At 44.6% G+C, this 20,000-nt stretch overlaps 1 protein-coding gene across 1 annotated transcript in view; it reads right to left on the bottom strand.

The window, feature by feature from the left end:
* The window catches only part of LOC116063572 (neuronal PAS domain-containing protein 3), a 131,492-nt gene that overhangs the window by 19,628 nt on the left and 91,864 nt on the right, over window positions 1–20,000 (bottom strand). Inside the window, exons 5-7 of the mRNA XM_035994948.1 lie at window positions 18,747–18,865; window positions 16,715–16,908; window positions 10,258–10,364 (exon numbers count right to left, since the gene is read on the bottom strand). Coding sequence (XP_035850841.1) covers window positions 10,258–10,364; window positions 16,715–16,908; window positions 18,747–18,865 — 420 coding nt within the window. The remainder of the gene's footprint in view (window positions 1–10,257; window positions 10,365–16,714; window positions 16,909–18,746; window positions 18,866–20,000) is intronic.

Below are 20,000 nucleotides of genomic sequence, written 5' to 3'. Positions count from 1 at the left end.
TCCACTTCAGTCTCTTCTGGATTACCTTTACCCCGTTCACCCTGTGCATGCATGTGTGTGTGTCATATTAACGTGGAGGTAATTTACTGGTGTGAAATTGCGTTGTAGAAACGTCCTTCCTGTGTGCCAGGAGATGGAAGGAAGAAGACCTTACGGTATGTTTTGTCAGAATCAGAATCATTTTATTTGTAATTGTAAAACATTGTCACGATGAAATGTAAGTGCTACTCCTTGTGTACTCCCTGGTGCCTACAAGTATTAATTCATACGCACACGCCATACCCTTCCACAAACGAAACCCTCACATACACATAATGGGACATGTGCTTCTAGTGCATACTAGTATACATTCATACACGTACTCGCGCCGTACTCTCACACCAAAAAATCTTAAAAATGTAGTGCAAACCAGGCAATATAATCATTCAGCATGATGAAGTCCTATTTCTGTAATTGAATGTTTAGAGTTGTGATGGCTGTGGAGAAAAAGCTGTCTTTGAACCTGGATGTGCGGGTTCTGACAGACCTGTAACGCCTTCCTGAGGGGAGTAACTCAAAGTGTTCGTGGCCTGGGTGAGCGGAGTCCTTAATTATGTTTTTTTGCTCTGCTGAGGTAGCGGGATGAGGCGATGCTGTCAAGTGTGGGCAGCGAGCAGCCAATAATCTTTTCTGCAGAGCGGATGACCCTTTGCAGTGATTTTTTCTGTGCCACAGTGCAGCTTGCATACCACACTGTGATGCAGTACGTCAATATGCTCTCTATGACAGAGCGTTAAAAGGCCACCTTGAGAAAGAGAGAGAAAGTATGTAAGTAGATCGCGGCTCTGTCGCCTCCCTCTGCTGGCCCACTGCAGAACTGTTTAAAAGTCTTCTGAAGAACACGGTGAACCAACAGGCTAGCTAGCTAGTTTATCGGCGGTGCTCATGGATATATAGATGGTGCTAACTTGTAATCCGTGTCCCCCAGAGTGGGCTAAACTTGTCATGAAGTGAGCGATAAAAGCGAACGGCCATTTGAAGTGAAGATATGATTGGTCAGTTTGACTGTGTTTCGAAATTAGCAACAAGTCCTCCAAACCATACGACGAACGATAATGTTGTGAAACGGTCGCAGTTTGGTAGGTGTGGGCACGAAAACTACTAGACGTTACTTCACTTGTGTGTGTGTGTGTGTTTGTGCGTGTTTGAGTGTGTGTATGTGCGTGTGTGTGTGTGTTTGTGCGTGTGTTTTGTCTGCAAACAGATAAAAAAATGCCTTTCAGTGTGTTTGTGTGCATGTGTGTGTGTGCGTGTGTGTGTGTAGTGTGTTTTGTATGTGTGTGTATGTGTATGTGTGTGTGTGTGTGTGTGTGCGTGCGTGCATGTGTGTGGATTCATTAAAGGCGGTGTTAGTCCAGAGAGACGAGCTCTGCTAAAACGCCCCAGGCTTAAATCCACCGAGCTTTCACTCCTGTGCTAGTGTCTCACTCGCTTTAATTTCCCATTGCATTTGAATGTCTCTCTATCTCTCTCTCTTTCTCTCTCTCTCGCTCTCTCTCTCTTTCCCTCTTTTCTGTCGTCTTCTCCGTTGGTAATTCCCAGTCTTTTTCCTCTCTCTGAACATCCAAATGTGTCTCTCCTTTCTCCTCTTTAACTCTGCGTTTTGCTCTTAAAAAAACAAATTATTTTTCTTTCAGATTATTTCTTTGTAAAAAAGTGAAAATCTCCTTTTTTGTCATTAAGTGGGCTTCCCTCATGTCCTTGTTCGTCTCCCTGCTTTCTCCCTAAGAAACAGTGCAAAATCTCCTCTTTCTTTCACTTTTGCTCATATTTGTTCCAACATTTTGGATCCAATACGAAACAGACTTGTAGAAAAGCTACCTGAACCTGCCTTTCACAAATGACAAAATCCCTTTTTTTGGCTCCGTGAGTTCATACGGATAATACTTTAATTTACAGGTCTGTAGTTTCCGAATAATTTCCCAATGTACTAAGTAAGTTAGTTAGAAACTTTCTTGTGTAGAGTGTGGAGAATTGTCTTTGACTTCATCACTCGTTTGAACTAATCTAATGAACTTTTATTTCTCTCTTTTCAGGCAGACTGTTCTCACGGACCATTCGTACATATCGCTACAAAAAGTAATGCACTGTAATTGGTATGTATTCCACGTATTTATGACTGTCAGCAGCACGTTGACTGCTGCTGTATAAGAGCATGAAGATCCTCGTAGGGAGGAGGTCGGGGGGGATGTTTGGGTCCTAAAAAAACAGAGCTTTAAAGAGGGGGGAGCAGAGTTCATGTCCTGAAGAAGTTAAAGGTCCAGTGTGTAACGTGTTTAGTTGTTCATTATCAAAATCTGTGTTGCCCGTTCACAAACTTCCAATTCCAAGTATTCCTATTGGCTTGAAATTTTACATTTGCGTTAGTATGAACTGGGGTAGACGCTCCATATTCATGCGCCATCTTGAAATACGTTAGCCGGTAAGGGCAATAGTCATGACCGAAAGAACGAGATCCAGGGTACAAGCGGCCGAAATGGGTTTCCTCAGGAGGGTGGCTGGCGTCTCCCTTAGAGATAGGGTGAGAAGCTCAGTCATCCGTGAGGAGCTCGGAGTAGAGCCGCTGCTCCTTCGCGTCGAAAGGAGCCAGTTGAGGTGGTTCGGGCATCTGGTAAGGATGCCCCCTGGGCGCCTCCCTAGGGAGGTGTTCCAGGCACGTCCAGCTGGGAGGAGGCCTCGGGGAAGACCCAGGACTAGGTGGAGGGATTATATCTCCAACCTGACCTGGGAACGCCTCGGGATCCCCCAGTCGGAGTTGGTTAATGTGGCTCGGGAAAGGGAAGTTTGGGGTCCCCTGCTGGAGCTGCTACCCCCGCGACCCGTTACCGGATAAGCGGACGAAGATGGAAGATGGATGGATGGTAAGGGCAATAAGGACAATTTTTTAATATGTGGGCCGTTATAACTGCCGTTATAAAATACAATTCAGAGTTGTTTGAACTGCAGAAATCTGTTTAGAAGGAGTATGCTTGGAGAAGAAACAAAAGAGGACATTGAAGGCTGACTATCATCTTTTCTGCCATGGCGAGCCTGCTTCATGAGTCTGTTCATCGTCCCCGTTTTATTGCTGTCATGGCGAGCAGCGTGCCGCACTTAATGCACTCGACAAAGCCGACACGTATGTCGTCACTGCCCACGACTTGTTTAAAATGGTTCCATACCTCCAACTTTCCTCCAAACTTGCTCAAAGGTAGGCTAATTCTCCTGTTTTTTGTTTTTTTCTTTACATCTTCAAGCTCCATGTTGCACTTAAGCTCCACCATACAGCCCAGCAGGCCTGGTGTGATGCTCCACCATACGGCCCAACAGGCCCGGTGTGATGCTCCACCATACAGCCCAACAGGCCTGGTGTGATGCTCCACCATACAGCCCAACAGGCCCGGTGTGATGCTCCACCATACAGCCCAGCAGGCCTGGTGTGATGCTCCACCATACAGCCCAACAGGCCCGGTGTGATGCTCCACCATACAGCCCAGCAGGCCTGGTGTGATGCTCCACCATACAGCCCAGCAGGCCCGGTGTGATGCTCCACCATACAGCCCAGCAGGCCCGGTGTGATGCGTGCATGATTATGGCAAAGCTTTCTCCCCACCTAATTAGGCTAATAAAGTAATGATTAAAACACAAATGCTTGATCAAGGGCCTGGCCCGGCCAGTGGGTCCAGTTCGGGCTCGGGCAGAGAATCTTAACTCTACTTTGCAGCCAAGTTGGTCGGCTCTTCAGCCTCCGTTGTTTCTTCCCTGTCTGATGGTTCACTGCTTGAGTCAGCTGTAACACATTCCTCTGCTTTTATTGTGAAAAGATGAGAATGTACTGTCCTCTTGTTCCCCGTCATTCACTTTTACCCTACAGTACATCTCTCCCTCTCTCTAAAATCAAGAGCACACTCTTTCCTCTGTCCTCACATATCTTCTTTTAGCAAGTACCTTTTACATTTCTTTCTAAAAAGAGCAGCATGTTATTTCTCTCGTTTCTCAGCCTTTTACTGCATTTTCCGATCCCTCTCTCTCTCTGTGAAAAGGTGGGTATTTTTCCTCTCTCTACTTCACCTTTTCTCATTCTTCCTGCCTCTTTCTTTTCACCTGTCTCTTCTTTGAGAAAATTAGCATTCTGTTCTTTCTTTGCTCAATCTTTTGCAAATCACTCGTTGTCCATTTCTCTGCCTTTCTTTGAGAAAAGACGAATCCATCTCTTCATCCCGTGTGCCAAGTATTTCTAGGCTTCAACCTCTTTCTCTGCCAACAAATCACTCTTTCCCCATTCCCTTTTCTTTCCTTTCTTCGCTCTCTTTCTCTCTGTTCTCGGAGTGGAAACGAGGACAGATTGACTTTGAGATCTGACCCGAGCTAAGACCGGCTGTCAGCAGGTAATGATAGAGACTTAAGAGAGCGACGCCTTTTTCACAGAGAGGGATCATGCCTCGTACTCGACTTAAAAAGAAGCCTTTTAAAATTTAGATCCCTGTTGAGAGAACAGGCTATCCCTCTAAAATACACCTTGATCGATTCCCTAACCATCAGACTCCTGCAGCAGCGGGGGAACCGAGAGCAGGCGTGGAAATAAATCCCTCAAAAAAATCAGAGCCTGCGAGCTGCTTCTGTTCTGCAGAAACAGCAAAAGAAAAAACAAATCTCAGCGGAAAATCTGCAGCTCTTGGACAACAACGAGAAGTTTTTCATTTAAAAATTCAGTGTGCAATCAGACAGAACGCTAAGAAAGTATATATGATGGCCCGTTATCGTGCACGGGAACCTTTTTTGGAGCGTGTGAACTTTTTCCTACAAGAAGTTGCTCCCAATTTTGGTTTCTGGGCCTCAAAACGTTTGTGTTTTCCTGAGGCCGAGCTGTCTGATGGCCCATGAAGTGTGTTGGTAGAGTTAACAGTACAGCAGTGTTGTAGCACTCGAGATCGGTCTCAAGTAGCCTAGAAATCTAGACCACCCTAGCAGCAGCAAATGTAATTTGCAGCCAGGGTCATCTAGCAACTCTCCGTTGGCTTGTGAGCTGGAAAAACCAAACTCTGGCCGGGCCAATCACATCATGTATAGAGTCGGTGGGCGGGCTTAACATAATGACGGCAGAGTTGCAACGGTTCCACGTGAATGGTGAACAGCGGTCTTTGGAAGACTTGGAGTTCAGCTTTTATTTGAGAAAAGAACAAAGAACGGCACTGAAGTCATTCTTAAAAAAGGAAGACGTGTTCGCAGTTTAAAGTTGAATCTATCAACTAGCGTTGCTCTGGTTGGTTGTAGAGCTATCCTATTGCGTGCAGAGGAAATTTGAAAGACAACCGTTTATCCCGCCCCTCAGATTGAGCTCCATCAATGGTGAGTTTCTAGACCCAACATCTAGATGTGGGTCTGGCTTTTAGGGTAGTTCTCAAGACCACTTTTTGAAGATCTCAGTCTCGTCTTGGATAAAGAGATGTACTTCACTCACACAGCGAACCAGAGCCGGCCCGACCCATAAGCGAACTAAGCGGCTGCTTTGGGCCCCGTGGCTACCAGAGGGCCCCCAAGAGCGCTTGAAATGTCCCACAATACATGCCCTTCACCATACCTAGAGATTGGCATGGGGTACTTTACATAAAATCATCTCTCAATGCAAATCAGACCAGCTATTAGGCTAACTGACATAAAACCATGTTAATCTCTAGGTATGGTGAAGGGTATGTGATGATGTGGGGTATGGTGAAGGGTATGTGATGATGTGGGGGTATGGTGAAGGGTATGTGATGATGTGGGGGTATGGTGAAGGGCATGTGATGATGTGGGGGTATGGTGAAGGGTATGTGATGATGTGGGGGTATGGTGAAGGGTATGTGATGATGTGGGGGTATGGTGAAGGGTATGTGATGATGTGGGGGTATGGTGAAGGGTATGTGATGATGTGGGGGCCAAGGGAACTTTATCAGGATGCATAGTATCCTGGATCCATGAAATAACTGGCCTTTCAAAATAAAAGTCTGCCTGCCTCTATGGGGATTTAACATAGGGGTGTACTGACTTATGTTACCAGCGGTTTAGACATTAATGGCTGTGTGTTGAGTTATTTTGAGGTGACAGCACATTTACACTGTTATACAAGCTGTACACTTCATACTTTACATTGCAGCAAAGTGTAATTTCTTCAGTGTTGTCCCATTAAAAGATATAATGAAATATTTACTAAAATGTGAGGGGTGTACTCACCTTTGTGAGATACTGTATATCTTATCTATTATCTTAGTTTTGAACACGTGGCTTCAGTTGGGGCCCACTGTCATTATAGCAATCGAAAATAACTGTAAGACAAACAGAACTTTTTTCTTTCTGTCTGTACTTGATGTCCGAATCAAACCACGCCTAGAACCCATCACTTACCAAACAGCAAAAACCAGATTTGTCACCGTCCAATTAGGCAGAAAGCTTCTCCCACCAGCCCTCGTCTGCTAACACAGTTGAGAATCGTCAGCTCAGCCGCTCTGAGAATCAGCTTCCACACAATCAGCGGCGAGTTCATGAAGCCAGCGAAATTAAACCGCCCCAAAGAAAGGCAGATTTCAGAACAATCTCACAGCGAGAGGATGAAGAGAAGGAGAGAAGACACGGAGAAAAGACACAGAGCACCTCCAGCGACACGTCAGCCATCTATTTTCTGAAAGCCCCCCTTTCAGAGAGGAAATTAATTTTGAAAGAGGGAGAATAAGGCGAGCAGTCAGGGTGACAGAAGGTGCCGTATTAGACTACGCTCGACTAAAACCAAGTCATTTAAACCGCTGGCTGCCGGCTCGCCTCCCTGACCTCCCATCCTCTCTCAGCAGACAGAGACGAATAATCTCCCTACATATTTCACTTCCTTTTTTTCCCTCTCGTGTCTTACACATCCTAACCTCCCTTCTCCTTGTTTCCGTCTGACCCCACCGGGCCACCGTTGAGTCTCTTCCTGATTGCCACTCTGGATGTTCGGAGCGCATGAACTATTGCGGGAAGGTAATTGAAAAAGTTTCAGGGAGCTTCATGCTTTTCCATTTTTATTTCTGTCGAGGTGTGTGACGTGTTTTTAGTTTTGTCAGGCGTTACGGTAGCCGTGTCAGCGGGGAGAAGAGAACGAGATCTGTATGTTTTAACTCTCCTGAAAATTGGGTTTTTTCCAACGAAATTGTCAAAATAAGTAACGTGGATGGTTCCACACAACGCTCTTCACAAGTAAAATGAATAATCAGTTCACTACTTTGGTTGGATTTGGGTGTTTTAGTCAATTTTATAGCATTTGAAAAAATAAATTATAACAGAATGTTGAAAAAAAAAGTCACAAAAATGTCGAAAAAGCTTCAAAAACATCAAAAAAGTACAGAAAAAAAGACAAAAACATCGAAAAAAAAAAGTGACAAAAACGTCTAGCGTGAGATCATATATATCAATCAACTCTCTCTCACCACACAGTTCAGAGTCCGTATTACAGCTACGGTAGCCTTCACGCTTCAAAAAGCCGGTCTCTTGCTCTTTTCAATCTCCTTTGTCTTTTTCTGGGCGAAGAAGAGGACTGGATTTTGAATACGTGCATGAGGTGGAGTGGCAATCGGCAGAGTCGGGAATTTCCGGTGGGTCGGTAGTGTTTCGAGGCCGCTCTGGCCGGTCTGATCGCCTCCGCTGCCCGCTGGTCAAACTAACCTGTACGTCTGGGCCCAGCAACCTCTTATTTACGAACATTCATCTCTCCCCCGCTCCCCGAGGGCCGGTAATCTACGAAATTTCCCGGTAGATTTTTTTGTTCCACTCTGCCACAGTGTATTAAGATAATGTGGTATCTGAAGGTTTACAACTCTGACTTAAGGGAATTCCTATTAACTTTACCCTACTGTTGCTGAAACATTTGGAAACTGTTAAAATTAGAAGGGGCCCCCTAAGACAGACGGTATTTTGTTGGAGCTATACCATGTATGGGGCCTTAAATGGTCAGTTCCCTACTCCAATCATATACTCACACCCCCACCTTATGTATACAATGCACGAAATATATATCATGTTTTAACAGTAGAACTTCAGAGCGACTTTTTGGAAGATCAGGTCTGTCGTCTCTCTAGATTTCCATGGAGTCTGTAAATTGATGCTGAAATCTTTGATGTAATAAACCTTTTTATAATCAAGATCAGTGTCAGCGAAGTTCCTCTTCCACACATCGGCAACGCAACACAACAATAACGTGTGGTCCTCCATGTTTCCTTCTTCAAACTTGCCGGGGCCGGGAAGTTCGATACCCATTAGCAGCAGCTGTGAGTTTATCATGTGACAGAGAAAACACACACACACACACACACACACACACACACACACACACACACACACACACACACACAGGTGGAGCAGTATGTCCTGTATGTCCCTTACCGGCTAACGTATTTCAAGATGGAGCATGAATATGGAGCGTCTAAGTATACACGTTACAGACTGGACCTTTAACTAGTCGTTTTAGTGCCTAAATTTAACTTTCGTCGCCTATAACACTCACTTTTTCTTGCCTTTTTTTCTTTTGGTCTGAACTGGGCTTTAATAAGGCAACAGAGAGCACTCAGAGCTTAAGAACAACGGCCGTATCGCTGACTGTATCTGACTGTTATCAGCCGCAGCGGACAGTATTTGATCCCATCAGCCGTGTTGTCCTTGCTGTGCGGTCGTTATTATTTGGCGTTCCGCCTAAACGCCTTTCACTGCCTCTGACACGCCGTGAAACGCTGTGCAGCTCTGAACGCCTCCTCAGCTTTTACCACCACACTAAAGATCCGACTGCAGCAACAAACAGCACGCCGCAAATCATCCTGACAGCCACTAAACAGGGACGCAGAACCTCTGGCTCTGGTGTGACTGGGTGTGTGTGAGTGTGTGTGTGTGTGTGTGTGTGTGTGTGTGTGTGTGTGTGTGTGTGTGTGTGTGTGTGTGTGTGTGTGTGTGTGTGTGTCGGAGAGGCAGAGTGTACTATGCCTCCTGACAAGGGTAATAAGATTGCAGAGTTGCTGCTGTGAGGAAACTTTTCCAAAGATACAGGAGAGCAAAGATTCTGAATGGTCTGGTAGATATGACTGTATAACTGTAGAGTATTCAGGGTTTTCATGCCATTATTGAGGGTTAGGTGCAGATGAATGAAATTAAAAGACTTTTCTCAGATCTAATGACTGTAGACGGACTTCTTAAGCAAGTTTTGTCTCCAAGTTGTTTATGGTGTTATTTATCTATTATCTGCTGTAGCTTTTCCAACATTTTAGACACAGATATGGTGAGAATAATGTTCCAAAATTGCAATTTTTTTTTTTTGAAAACCATAACATATTCTTGTGGGAGGAACCCTAATCCCCCCCACCGAATACGTGCACTTAAAGGGTAATTAGTTAGTTTTTTTCAACCTGGACCCTATTTTCCATCGGCAGCGACGAAACAAGCTACAATATAAGTTAATACGGTAATTGTGCAGCTTGTATTTACCTTCACTAAAGTGCTTGTTTTGCCGCTGACAGGCTCAGATTAATACTCTAAGTGTTTGATAACATTATGGAAAGGATTTCTAAGGAAGTTGACCTTTCTGTAAAAGAGTAAGATCCTTTTTTAAAACATAAAAACATCTGTGAAATTGCGTTCGCTAAACCCACCAGACTCCATGTAAATAAACATCATTTTAGCATCGTAAAACACACTTCATTCAAAGTCGACAGAAACAAAATAAAACTACGAAAAGCTGTTTTGGGTCGTCTTTCCACTTTTCCAACCATCACAACTCTTGTTTTGGTTGAAATAAACACATAGTTTACCGATTTACATGTGATAATATGTTGGCTCTTTACACGCTAAAAGTGCTGTTTTTTTAAATGGAGTCTGGTGGGTTTAGCGCAAGCAACTTCAGAGCTGTTTCTGGTTAAATAGAAAGGTCTTAAAGAGTTTTTAAAGGTCTATCTCTGTAGGGATCCTTTCATAATATCAGAGACTTAGAATAATAATCTGAGCCTGTCAGCGGCAAGAACAGCACTTTTAGTGGACGCTAACACTGAGCATTTGCCCCATAGGGTTGCATTGCAGCTTGTGGCTGTCGGTTACAGTGTTCACTCTTAATACTGGACCAATTACAAAGACTGTTGTTCACTTAGACACAAAAACATAGGAAAATATGGTCCAGGTTGAAAAAAACAGTAGTTACCCTTTAAGTCTTCCACATAGCGAGGGAAAACACGTGTATGGAGGTATACTCACAGTCCAGGTGACACTCTCTGATCGCCTCCACGTCTTCGGCGTGAATGACCTGGTAGCACCGTTTCCCCACGATGTCCGCCGGTGTCAGGTCCATGTAGTCGCTGATCCTGGGACACAAGAACACATTAAAAGCTACGTTAGCTACTGCACAAACAACGCGACAAAAACGTTAGCTACTGCACAAACAACGCGACAAAAACGTTAGCTACTGCACAAACAACGCGACAAAAACGTTAGCTACTGCACAAACAACGCAACAAAAACGTTAGCTACTGCACAAAAAACGCGACAAAAATTGAGGAAAAAAACAACCTACAAAAGACAAAGAAAATATCCCAAAAAGTGTCAAAGTGAAGTGTGTAGTGTGCAGTGCGTAGTGCGTAGAGTGTAGTGCGTAGAGTGTAGTGCATAGTGCGTAGTGTGTAGTGTGTAGTGCGTAGTGCGTAGAGTGTAGTGCGTAGTGCGTAGTGTGTAGTGCGTAGTGTGTAGTGTGTAGTGCGTAGTGTGTAGTGCGTAGTGCGTAGAGTGTAGTGTGTAGTGCGTAGTGCGTAGTGTGTAGTGTGTAGTGCGTAGTGTGTAGTGCGTAGAGTGTAGTGTGTAGTGCGTACTGCGTAGTGTGTAGTGTGTAGTGCGAAGTGCGTAGTGCGTAATGTGTAGTGTGTAGTGTGTAATGTGTAGTGTGTAGTGTATAGTGCGAAGTGCGTAGTGTGTAATGTGTAGTGTGTAGTGTGTAGTGCGTAGTGCGTAGTGCGTAGTGTGTAGTGTGTAGTGCGAAGTGCGTAGTGTGTAATGTGTAGTGTGTAGTGCGATGTGCGTAATGTGTAGTGTGTAGTGCGATGTGCGTAGTGCGAAGTGTGTAGTGCGAAGTGCGTAGTGTGTAGTGTGTAGTGCGTAGTGAGTAGTGTGTAGTGCGAAGTGCGTAGTGCGTAATGTGTAGTGTGTAGTGTGTAATGTGTAGTGTGTAGTGTATAGTGCGAAGTGCGTAGTGTGTAATGTGTAGTGTGTAGTGTGTAGTGCGTAGTGCGTAGTGCGTAGTGTGTAGTGTGTAGTGCGAAGTGCGTAGTGTGTAATGTGTAGTGTGTAGTGCGATGTGCGTAATGTGTAGTGTGTAGTGCGATGTGCGTAGTGCGTAATGTGTAGTGTGTAGTGCGAAGTGCGTAGTGTGTAGTGTGTAGTGCGTAGTGAGTAGTGTGTAGTGTGCAGTGCGTAGTGCGAAGTGCGAAGTGTGTAGTGCGTAGTGCGTAGTGTGTAGTGCGTAGTGCGTAGTGTGTAGTGTGTAGTGCGTAGTGTGTAGTGTGTAGTGTGTAGTGCGTAGTGTGTAGTGCGTAGTGTGTAGTGCGAAGTGTGTAGTGCCTAGTGCGTAGTGTGTAGTGTGTAGTGCGTAGTGCGAAGTGTGAAGTGTGAAGTGTGTAGTGCGTAGTGTGTAGTGTGTAGTGCGTAGTGTGTAGTGCGAAGTGTGAAGTGTGTAGTGTGAAGTGTGTAGTGTGTAGTGTGTAGTGTGTAGTGTGTAATGTGTAGTGTGTAGTGTGTAGTGCGTACTGCGTAGTGTGTAGTGTGTAGTGCGAAGTGCGTAGTGCGTAATGTGTAGTGCGAAGTGCGTAGTGCGTAGTGTGTAGTGTGTAGTGCGTAGTGCGTAGTGCGTACTGCGTAGTGTGTAGTGCGAAGTGCGTAGTGTGTAGTGTGTAGTGCGAAGTGTGTAGTGCGAAGTGCGTAGTGTGTAGTGTGTAGTGCGTAGTGTGTAGTGTGTAGTGTGTAGTGCGAAGTGTGTAGTGCGAAGTGCGTAGTGTGTAGTGTGTAGTGCGTAGTGTGTAGTGTGTAGTGTGTAGTGCGAAGTGTGTAGTGCGAAGTGCGTAGTGTGTAGTGCGTACTGCGTAGTGTGTAGTGTGTAGTGCGAAGTGCGTAGTGCGTAATGTGTAGTGCGAAGTGCGTAGTGCGTAGTGTGTAGTGTGTAGTGCGAAGTGCGTAGTGTGAAGTGTGTAGTGCGTAGTGCGTAGTGTGTAGTGTGTAGTGCGTAGTGCGTAGTGCGTACTGCGTAGTGTGTAGTGCGAAGTGCGTAGTGTGTAGTGTGTAGTGCGAAGTGTGTAGTGCGAAGTGCGAAGTGTGAAGTGTGTAGTGCGTAGTGTGTAGTGTGTAGTGCGTAGTGCGTAGTGCGTACTGCGTAGTGTGTAGTGCGAAGTGCGTAGTGCGTAGTGTGTAGTGTGTAGTGCGAAGTGTGTAGTGCGAAGTGCGAAGTGTGAAGTGTGTAGTGCGTAGTGCGTAGTGTGTAGTGCGTAGTGTGTAGTGTGTAGTGCGTAGTGTGTAGTGTGTAGTGTGTAGTGCGTAGTGTGTAGTGCGTAGTGCGTAGTGTGTAGTGCGAAGTGTGTAGTGCCTAGTGCGTAGTGTGTAGTGTGTAGTGCGTAGTGTGTAGTGCGAAGTGTGAAGTGTGTAGTGTGAAGTGTGTAGTGTGTAGTGTGTAGTGTGTAGTGTGTAGTGTGTAATGTGTAGTGTGTAGTGTGTAGTGTGTAGTGCGTAGTGTGTAGTGCGAAGTGTGAAGTGTGTAGTGTGAAGTGTGTAGTGTGTAGTGTGTAGTGTGTAGTGTGTAATGTGTAGTGTGTAGTGTGTAGTGCGTACTGCGTAGTGTGTAGTGTGTAGTGCGAAGTGCGTAGTGCGTAATGTGTAGTGCGAAGTGCGTAGTGCGTAGTGTGTAGTGTGTAGTGCGTAGTGCGTAGTGCGTAGTGTGTAGTGTGTAGTGCGTAGTGTGTAGTGTGTAGTGTGTAGTGCGTAGTGTGTAGTGCGTAGTGCGTAGTGTGTAGTGCGAAGTGTGTAGTGCCTAGTGCGTAGTGTGTAGTGTGTAGTGCGTAGTGTGTAGTGCGAAGTGTGAAGTGTGTAGTGTGAAGTGTGTAGTGTGTAGTGTGTAGTGTGTAGTGTGTAGTGTGTAATGTGTAGTGTGTAGTGTGTAGTGTGTAGTGCGTAGTGTGTAGTGCGAAGTGTGAAGTGTGTAGTGTGAAGTGTGTAGTGTGTAGTGTGTAGTGTGTAGTGTGTAATGTGTAGTGTGTACTGTGTAGTGCGTACTGCGTAGTGTGTAGTGTGTAGTGCGAAGTGCGTAGTGCGTAATGTGTAGTGCGAAGTGCGTAGTGCGTAGTGTGTAGTGTGTAGTGCGTAGTGCGTAGTGCGTACTGCGTAGTGTGTAGTGCGAAGTGCGTAGTGTGTAGTGTGTAGTGCGAAGTGTGTAGTGCGAAGTGCGTAGTGTGTAGTGTGTAGTGCGTAGTGTGTAGTGTGTAGTGTGTAGTGCGAAGTGTGTAGTGCGAAGTGCGTAGTGTGTAGTGTGTAGTGCGTAGTGTGTAGTGTGTAGTGTGTAGTGCGAAGTGTGTAGTGCGAAGTGCGTAGTGTGTAGTGCGTACTGCGTAGTGTGTAGTGTGTAGTGCGAAGTGCGTAGTGCGTAATGTGTAGTGCGAAGTGCGTAGTGCGTAGTGTGTAGTGTGTAGTGCGAAGTGCGTAGTGTGAAGTGTGTAGTGCGTAGTGCGTAGTGTGTAGTGTGTAGTGCGTAGTGCGTAGTGCGTACTGCGTAGTGTGTAGTGCGAAGTGCGTAGTGTGTAGTGTGTAGTGCGAAGTGTGTAGTGCGAAGTGCGAAGTGTGAAGTGTGTAGTGCGTAGTGCGTAGTGTGTAGTGTGTAGTGCGTAGTGCGTAGTGCGTACTGCGTAGTGTGTAGTGCGAAGTGCGTAGTGCGTAGTGTGTAGTGTGTAGTGCGAAGTGTGTAGTGCGAAGTGCGAAGTGTGAAGTGTGTAGTGCGTAGTGCGTAGTGTGTAGTGCGTAGTGTGTAGTGTGTAGTGCGTAGTGTGTAGTGTGTAGTGTGTAGTGCGTAGTGTGTAGTGCGTAGTGCGTAGTGTGTAGTGCGAAGTGTGTAGTGCCTAGTGCGTAGTGTGTAGTGTGTAGTGTGTAGTGCGTAGTGCGTAGTGTGTAGTGCGTAGTGCGTAGTGTGTAGTGCGAAGTGTGTAGTGCCTAGTGCGTAGTGTGTAGTGTGTAGTGCGTAGTGCGTAGTGTGTAGTGCGAAGTGTGTAGTGCCTAGTGCGTAGTGTGTAGTGTGTAGTGTGTAGTGCGTAGTGCGTAGTGTGTCCGTAGTGTGTGTGTAGTGAGCAGTCCCCAATGCTCCACGTCCACTAACACCAGTATCCTCCCTTCACGGCACATTTAAGACTAATAAGTATACTATATGTATATGTATATATATATAGTATAAGTAGCCTATTTTATTTTGTCCTGGTTGCTTTGGGGTCAGCTGTTGTGATCCAGGCTCAGGTCTCTGATGTGAAAGCCTCTTACTGCTTTATATTCCATTATATATTTTTTATATATTTTGAATGTCATCTGTGTTTTCCTTCTCATAAGATAAATAAAGGTATTCTGACCATAACTTGGTGCATAAGAGGGCATCAGAACGCAGGAAATTAGTCTTTGGCGCTCAAAATAACCCTTTAGGTTCTGGTACCCGGTATCATTGAGATGGGGTGGAAGGGTTGGGGGCAGACTAATGTCTGGCAGGCCGATAACAGCACACTCTGTTCCTTAAAAAAAAAAAAAAAAACATCCTCCCATTTTCTCATTCTCTTAGAAACTCATCCTCAAAATGGGTCTGTAATGGGACCAACGCTTGTCTGTTCATCGCCGCGGAGACACTTTCCGTCGCTCCGCATTGAATATCATCATCTGCCTAACATTGTGTCTCCATTTTTTTTCACACACACACAAAAAAAGCAATCTGTCTACTATCATTTCTCCCTCTTTTTTATGATAAAACAGGAAGATGAAGGTTTTTTCTCTCCGTCTGATATGGATCTGTCTCTGCTGTTAACTCCTGAGCCGGATCCTGATGCCTATCTGCTTTATCTGGACAGAGCGAAGGAGCGAGAGCGAAGGAGCGAGAGCCATCAGCGGCGTATTTCACTGTTAAACTGGGCAGGATTGGGTCAGACGTTCCTCATGAATAAGAAGCCCCAACAACGGAGACTACTTTTTTTTTCTCTCGCTTGAATAGCGGTTAAGAAACATGAATGCAGAAACGGTAAAATGGAGATTTATGTTTGACACAATAGTGTTTCAAAAATGGGATATTTAGAACAAAATGATCCAAAAAACATGAGACACACAAGAGCTGTGTGTGTGTGTGTGTGTGTGTGTGTCTTTGTGTGTGTGTGTGTGTGTGTGCGTGCGTGTGTGTGTGTCTTTGTGTGTTTGTGTGTGTGTGTCTGTGTGTGTATGTGTCTGCCTGTGTGTCTGTCTGTGTGTATCTGTGTGTGTCTCTGTCTGTCTGTGTGTGTGTGTGTGTGTGTGTGTGTGTGTGTGTGTCTCTGTGTGTGTGTGTGTGTGTGTGTGTGTGTCTCTGTGTGTGTGTGTGTGTGTGTGTGTGTGTGTGTGTGTGTGTCTCTCTATGTATGTGTGTGTGTGTGTGTGCGTGTGTCTGTCTGTGTGTGTCTTTGTGTGTGTGTGTGTGTGTGTTTGTGTGTGTGTGTGTGTCTTTGTGTGTTTGTGTGTGTGTGTGTCTGTGTATGTGTGTGTATGTGTGTGTGTGTTTGTGTCTCTGTCTGTCTGTGTGTGTATGTGTGTGTATGTGTCTGCCTGTGTGTCTGTCTGTGTGTGTGTGTGTGTGTGTGTGTGTATATGTGTGTGTATGTGTCTGCCTGTGTGTCTGTCTGTCTGTGTGTGTGTGTGTGTGTGTGTGTGTGTGTGTGTGTGTCTCTGTGTGTGTGTGTGTGTGTGTGTGTGTGTGTGTGTGTGTGTGTGTGTCTCTGTGTCTCTGTGTGTGTGTCTCTGTGTGTGTGTGTCTCTGTGTGTGTGTGTGTGTGTGTATGTGTGTGTATGTGTGTATCTGTGTGTGTCTCTGTCTGTGTGTGTCTCTGTGTGTGTGTGTGTGTGTGTGTGTGTGTGTGTGTGCGTGTGTGTGTGTATGTCTGTGTGTGTGTCTCTGTGTCTCTGTGTGTGTGTCTCTGTGTGTGTGCAGAGACACACAGCATTTCATTGTTATTTTAACAGAGCATTAGTAAAATGCTCCTAGGCTTATGTACAGCGCGCGCACTATGCTTGTTACACACACAGGGACGCACAGCAGCACACACACATGCAGAAGATTACAAATAAAAATATTACGGTGCAAAATCCTCCATCATAACAGCAATGCTCCAAGGTCCAAACGCGCCTGGCTTTTAAAGGGAATGGGAGATGATCTCTGATTGGTTGATTGCATGTTACGCCCAAAACACACCTCTAACTAATTAACACTAATTACAACCCTTTAGAACCATGCGCCCGGCACACGGACCCTTTTTTCCGCCGTCAAACTAGCAAAAGTGGATTTGGACACGCCCTAAACACACCTGCACCAGGCGCTTCACGCCGTGCTCTTAGATCGTTAAAATAGGGCCCTATTAGTTTCAACTTATGACATTCTTGTACACTTGGGCCTTCCGTAGCTTCCCCTTCCTACCTGTTCTCGCAGTAGATGAACTTGAGGTCCATGTTGACTCGGGTGACAAACATCTGGCAGTCGATGCGAACCTCGTTGATGGTTGGCGGCGGGAGGGCGTGAGCCACAACCACCATCCCCATGATCTGATGGGGCACCGAGCGGCTGTGCGTCAGAGCCATCCTCAAGCGTAGACGCCCCGTGACGTGGATCACCTGACCGGGAAGGTGGGGGGGGGTGGGGTGGGTGAGAGGAGAGAGATTAATATCAACAGGAAGAGAGATATGAGGAAACAAAGAAAGTCAGAGAGAGAGAATTTGTAGCTAGACATGTCACGTTTGTTATTGACGCAAAAAGTCTCCGTTAGCGTCATATTTAGAGGCGCGTGTCTGGGACTCTTGGCGTACGTTTAACTGACATGAGGCAGAAGAACAGGACGGTTAGGTTTAGGAAAAGATGGTGGGTTGTAAAATGTACGTTTCAGTGACACACGGGACAAGAACGGGACATGAACCCCGGTCTCCTGGGTGAAATTTTCGGTCTTTCATACTACTCTCTACTGTTGTCTCTCTACATACTACTCTCTACTGTTGTCTCTCTACTGTTGTCTCTCTACATACTACTTTCTACCGTTGTCTCTGTTAATACTACGTCATCTTACAGCGCTGTGGTCGAGCTGCTGCTCTGCCCGGTGCGTTCCATACCAACGCTAAAGGGGGATTTTTGGGTAGGTATATATATATATATATATATATATATATATATATATATATATACATATACACACACACACACACACATTTATCTGGTACAAATTAAAAGTGTATAAACCAGGAGACAAGACTGCACTATGTCACCGAGCTTCCACAACCTTCTTGAGTGACTAAAACTGTAAACAAGCAGATTTCTCTACAGCGAGGACGCTTCATCCACCTCCAGGTCTCTGCTGCAACACAACGGCTTTAAAACTACTAACTGTAACGCTGTATTATCTGTGTGTGTGTGTGTGTGTGTGTGTTTGTTTGTGTGTTAGTGTTGCAGTGATTACAAATGTGTGTAGTAATATATGCATGCGTGTGGATGAATATTTATGTGCGTCTCTGCCTCCGCTGTGATTTGCATGTGATCTGAGTCTGCCAAGTGGAACATGGTATACAACACACACACACACACACGCACAGACACACACACAAACACACACACACACGCACAGACACACGCACACACAGACACACACACACACACACACACACACACACACACACACACGCACACACAGACACACACACACACACACACACACACACAAACACACACACAGACACACACACACACACACAGACACACGCACACACAGACACACACACACACACAGACACACACACACACACACAAACAAACACACACACAGACACACGCACACACACACACACACGCACACGCACGCACAGACACACACACACACACACACACACACGCGCACGTACGCACGCACGCACGCACGCACGCACGGTCAGATCACATAATCCTGTCTAGAGTGTGAAGGAGCGGCAGGTTTAGCATGTTAACACTGATCTAGTGTTTTTGTGTGTGCGTGTGCGAAATGTGTGTCTGTGTGTGTGTGTGGTCACAATGCAGCTACATATTTACATTTTTCATCTTGTGCCGATTCACCCTTATTTATGACTTTTTAAGTAAAAACACGAACTGTAAAGTCCAGTAACCATCTGGACTGATAGCCTCCCAAATGAACTGAACTCTACTATTGACTATCATTGCCACTGTTCACCACACCTCCAACCAGCACCGTCAGACACCGCCTACCAAGAGTCTGGGTCTGCCGAGGATTCTTCCTAAAAGGGAGTTCGTCCTCTCCACTGTCGCAATAGCTACTGCTAATGCTTGCTCTTGGGGGAATTACTAGAATTGTTGGGGTTTTGTAAATTATAGTGTGGTCTAGACCTACTCTATCTGTAAAGTGTCTTGAGATAACTCTTATTATGATTTCATACTACAAAACAAATTGAATTGAATTGAAGTCTAGATATCTCACCTTATATCCTGAGGACTTGATGTGCACTCCTCTCTTTGTGAGCGTCGACTTCATCCGGATGAAGAAGGATCGTTCCAAAATGTTATCGTTGGGCAGAAGACTGGGACTGCTGGACTCCACTGAGGACACACACACACACACACACACACACAAACACACAGATTACAAACATGGCTTTAAATCGAGTGTTTTCAAAAGTGCAGAAACCAAACTTTATTTATAGAGCACGTTAACCCTTGTGTTGTCTTCCCGTCCACCATGCACGTTTTTCTGGGTCAAAATTTAAAATTAACCGTTTACTTTTCTGTTGCTTTTTTCCAAGTCTTTTGCCACTTTGTTGATTTTTTTCTGCTCTTATTTTTTGACGTTTTTTCCACTTTTTTGAACCTTTTTCCGACATTTTTGTCATTTCTTTCAAATTCTTCAAATACTATAAAATTAAATAAAACACCCAAATTCTATAATACTAGGGAATAGATCATTTATTTTACTTGTGAAGAGCGTTGCATGGAAGCATCCACGTTATTCTTTTGGACAATTTGGTTAAAGTAAAACCCCAATTTCTGATGTAGAAACGTTTTGAAAATGGGTCAAATTTGACCCGAAGAGAACAGGAAGGTTAAAACAAGATGACCAAAGTGCTGTACGGAAGAATAAATAGAAGACATAACTCACACAGGCGTAAAATATATAAATAAAACAAATTCAGAGACATAAACGTGAGAACACAGCCAAACAGTAAAATCAGAAGAATCCAAATGTCAAAGGCATGTTTACAAAAACTTTCTATATCTGAACTACAGATATATATATATATATATATATATATCTAAAGCTCCAAAAACGCAGGAAGATCGACAAAAATATATATTTTTTTAAAACGCTGAAAAAAGTGACCAAAACTTTTTTAAAACATTGCCAAATGTGACAAAAAGTTGTTAAAAAAAGTGACAATTTTTTTTTTTAAAAAGTGACCAAAAAATTGTTAAAAAAGTGACAAAAAATTGTTTAAAAAAAGTGACAAAAATGTTTTTAAAAAAGTGACAAAAAAATTGTTAAAAAAGTGACAAAAAAATTGTAAAAAAGTGACAAAAAAATTGTTAAAAAAGTGACAAGAAAATTGTTTAAAAAGTGACAAAAAAATTGTAAAAAAGTGACAAAAAAATTGTTAAAGTGACAAAAAAGTTTTAAAAAAGTGACAAAAAAATTGTTAAAAAAGTGACAAAAATTTTTTAGAAAAACGTGACAAAAAAA

Source organism: Sander lucioperca, chromosome 18 (assembly GCF_008315115.2).
Source record: "Sander lucioperca isolate FBNREF2018 chromosome 18, SLUC_FBN_1.2, whole genome shotgun sequence".
NCBI classification, from domain to species: Eukaryota; Metazoa; Chordata; class Actinopteri; order Perciformes; family Percidae; genus Sander; species Sander lucioperca.
Note: the sequence above shows the minus strand (reverse complement) of the source record. Positions and strands in the feature narration are given on the sequence as shown.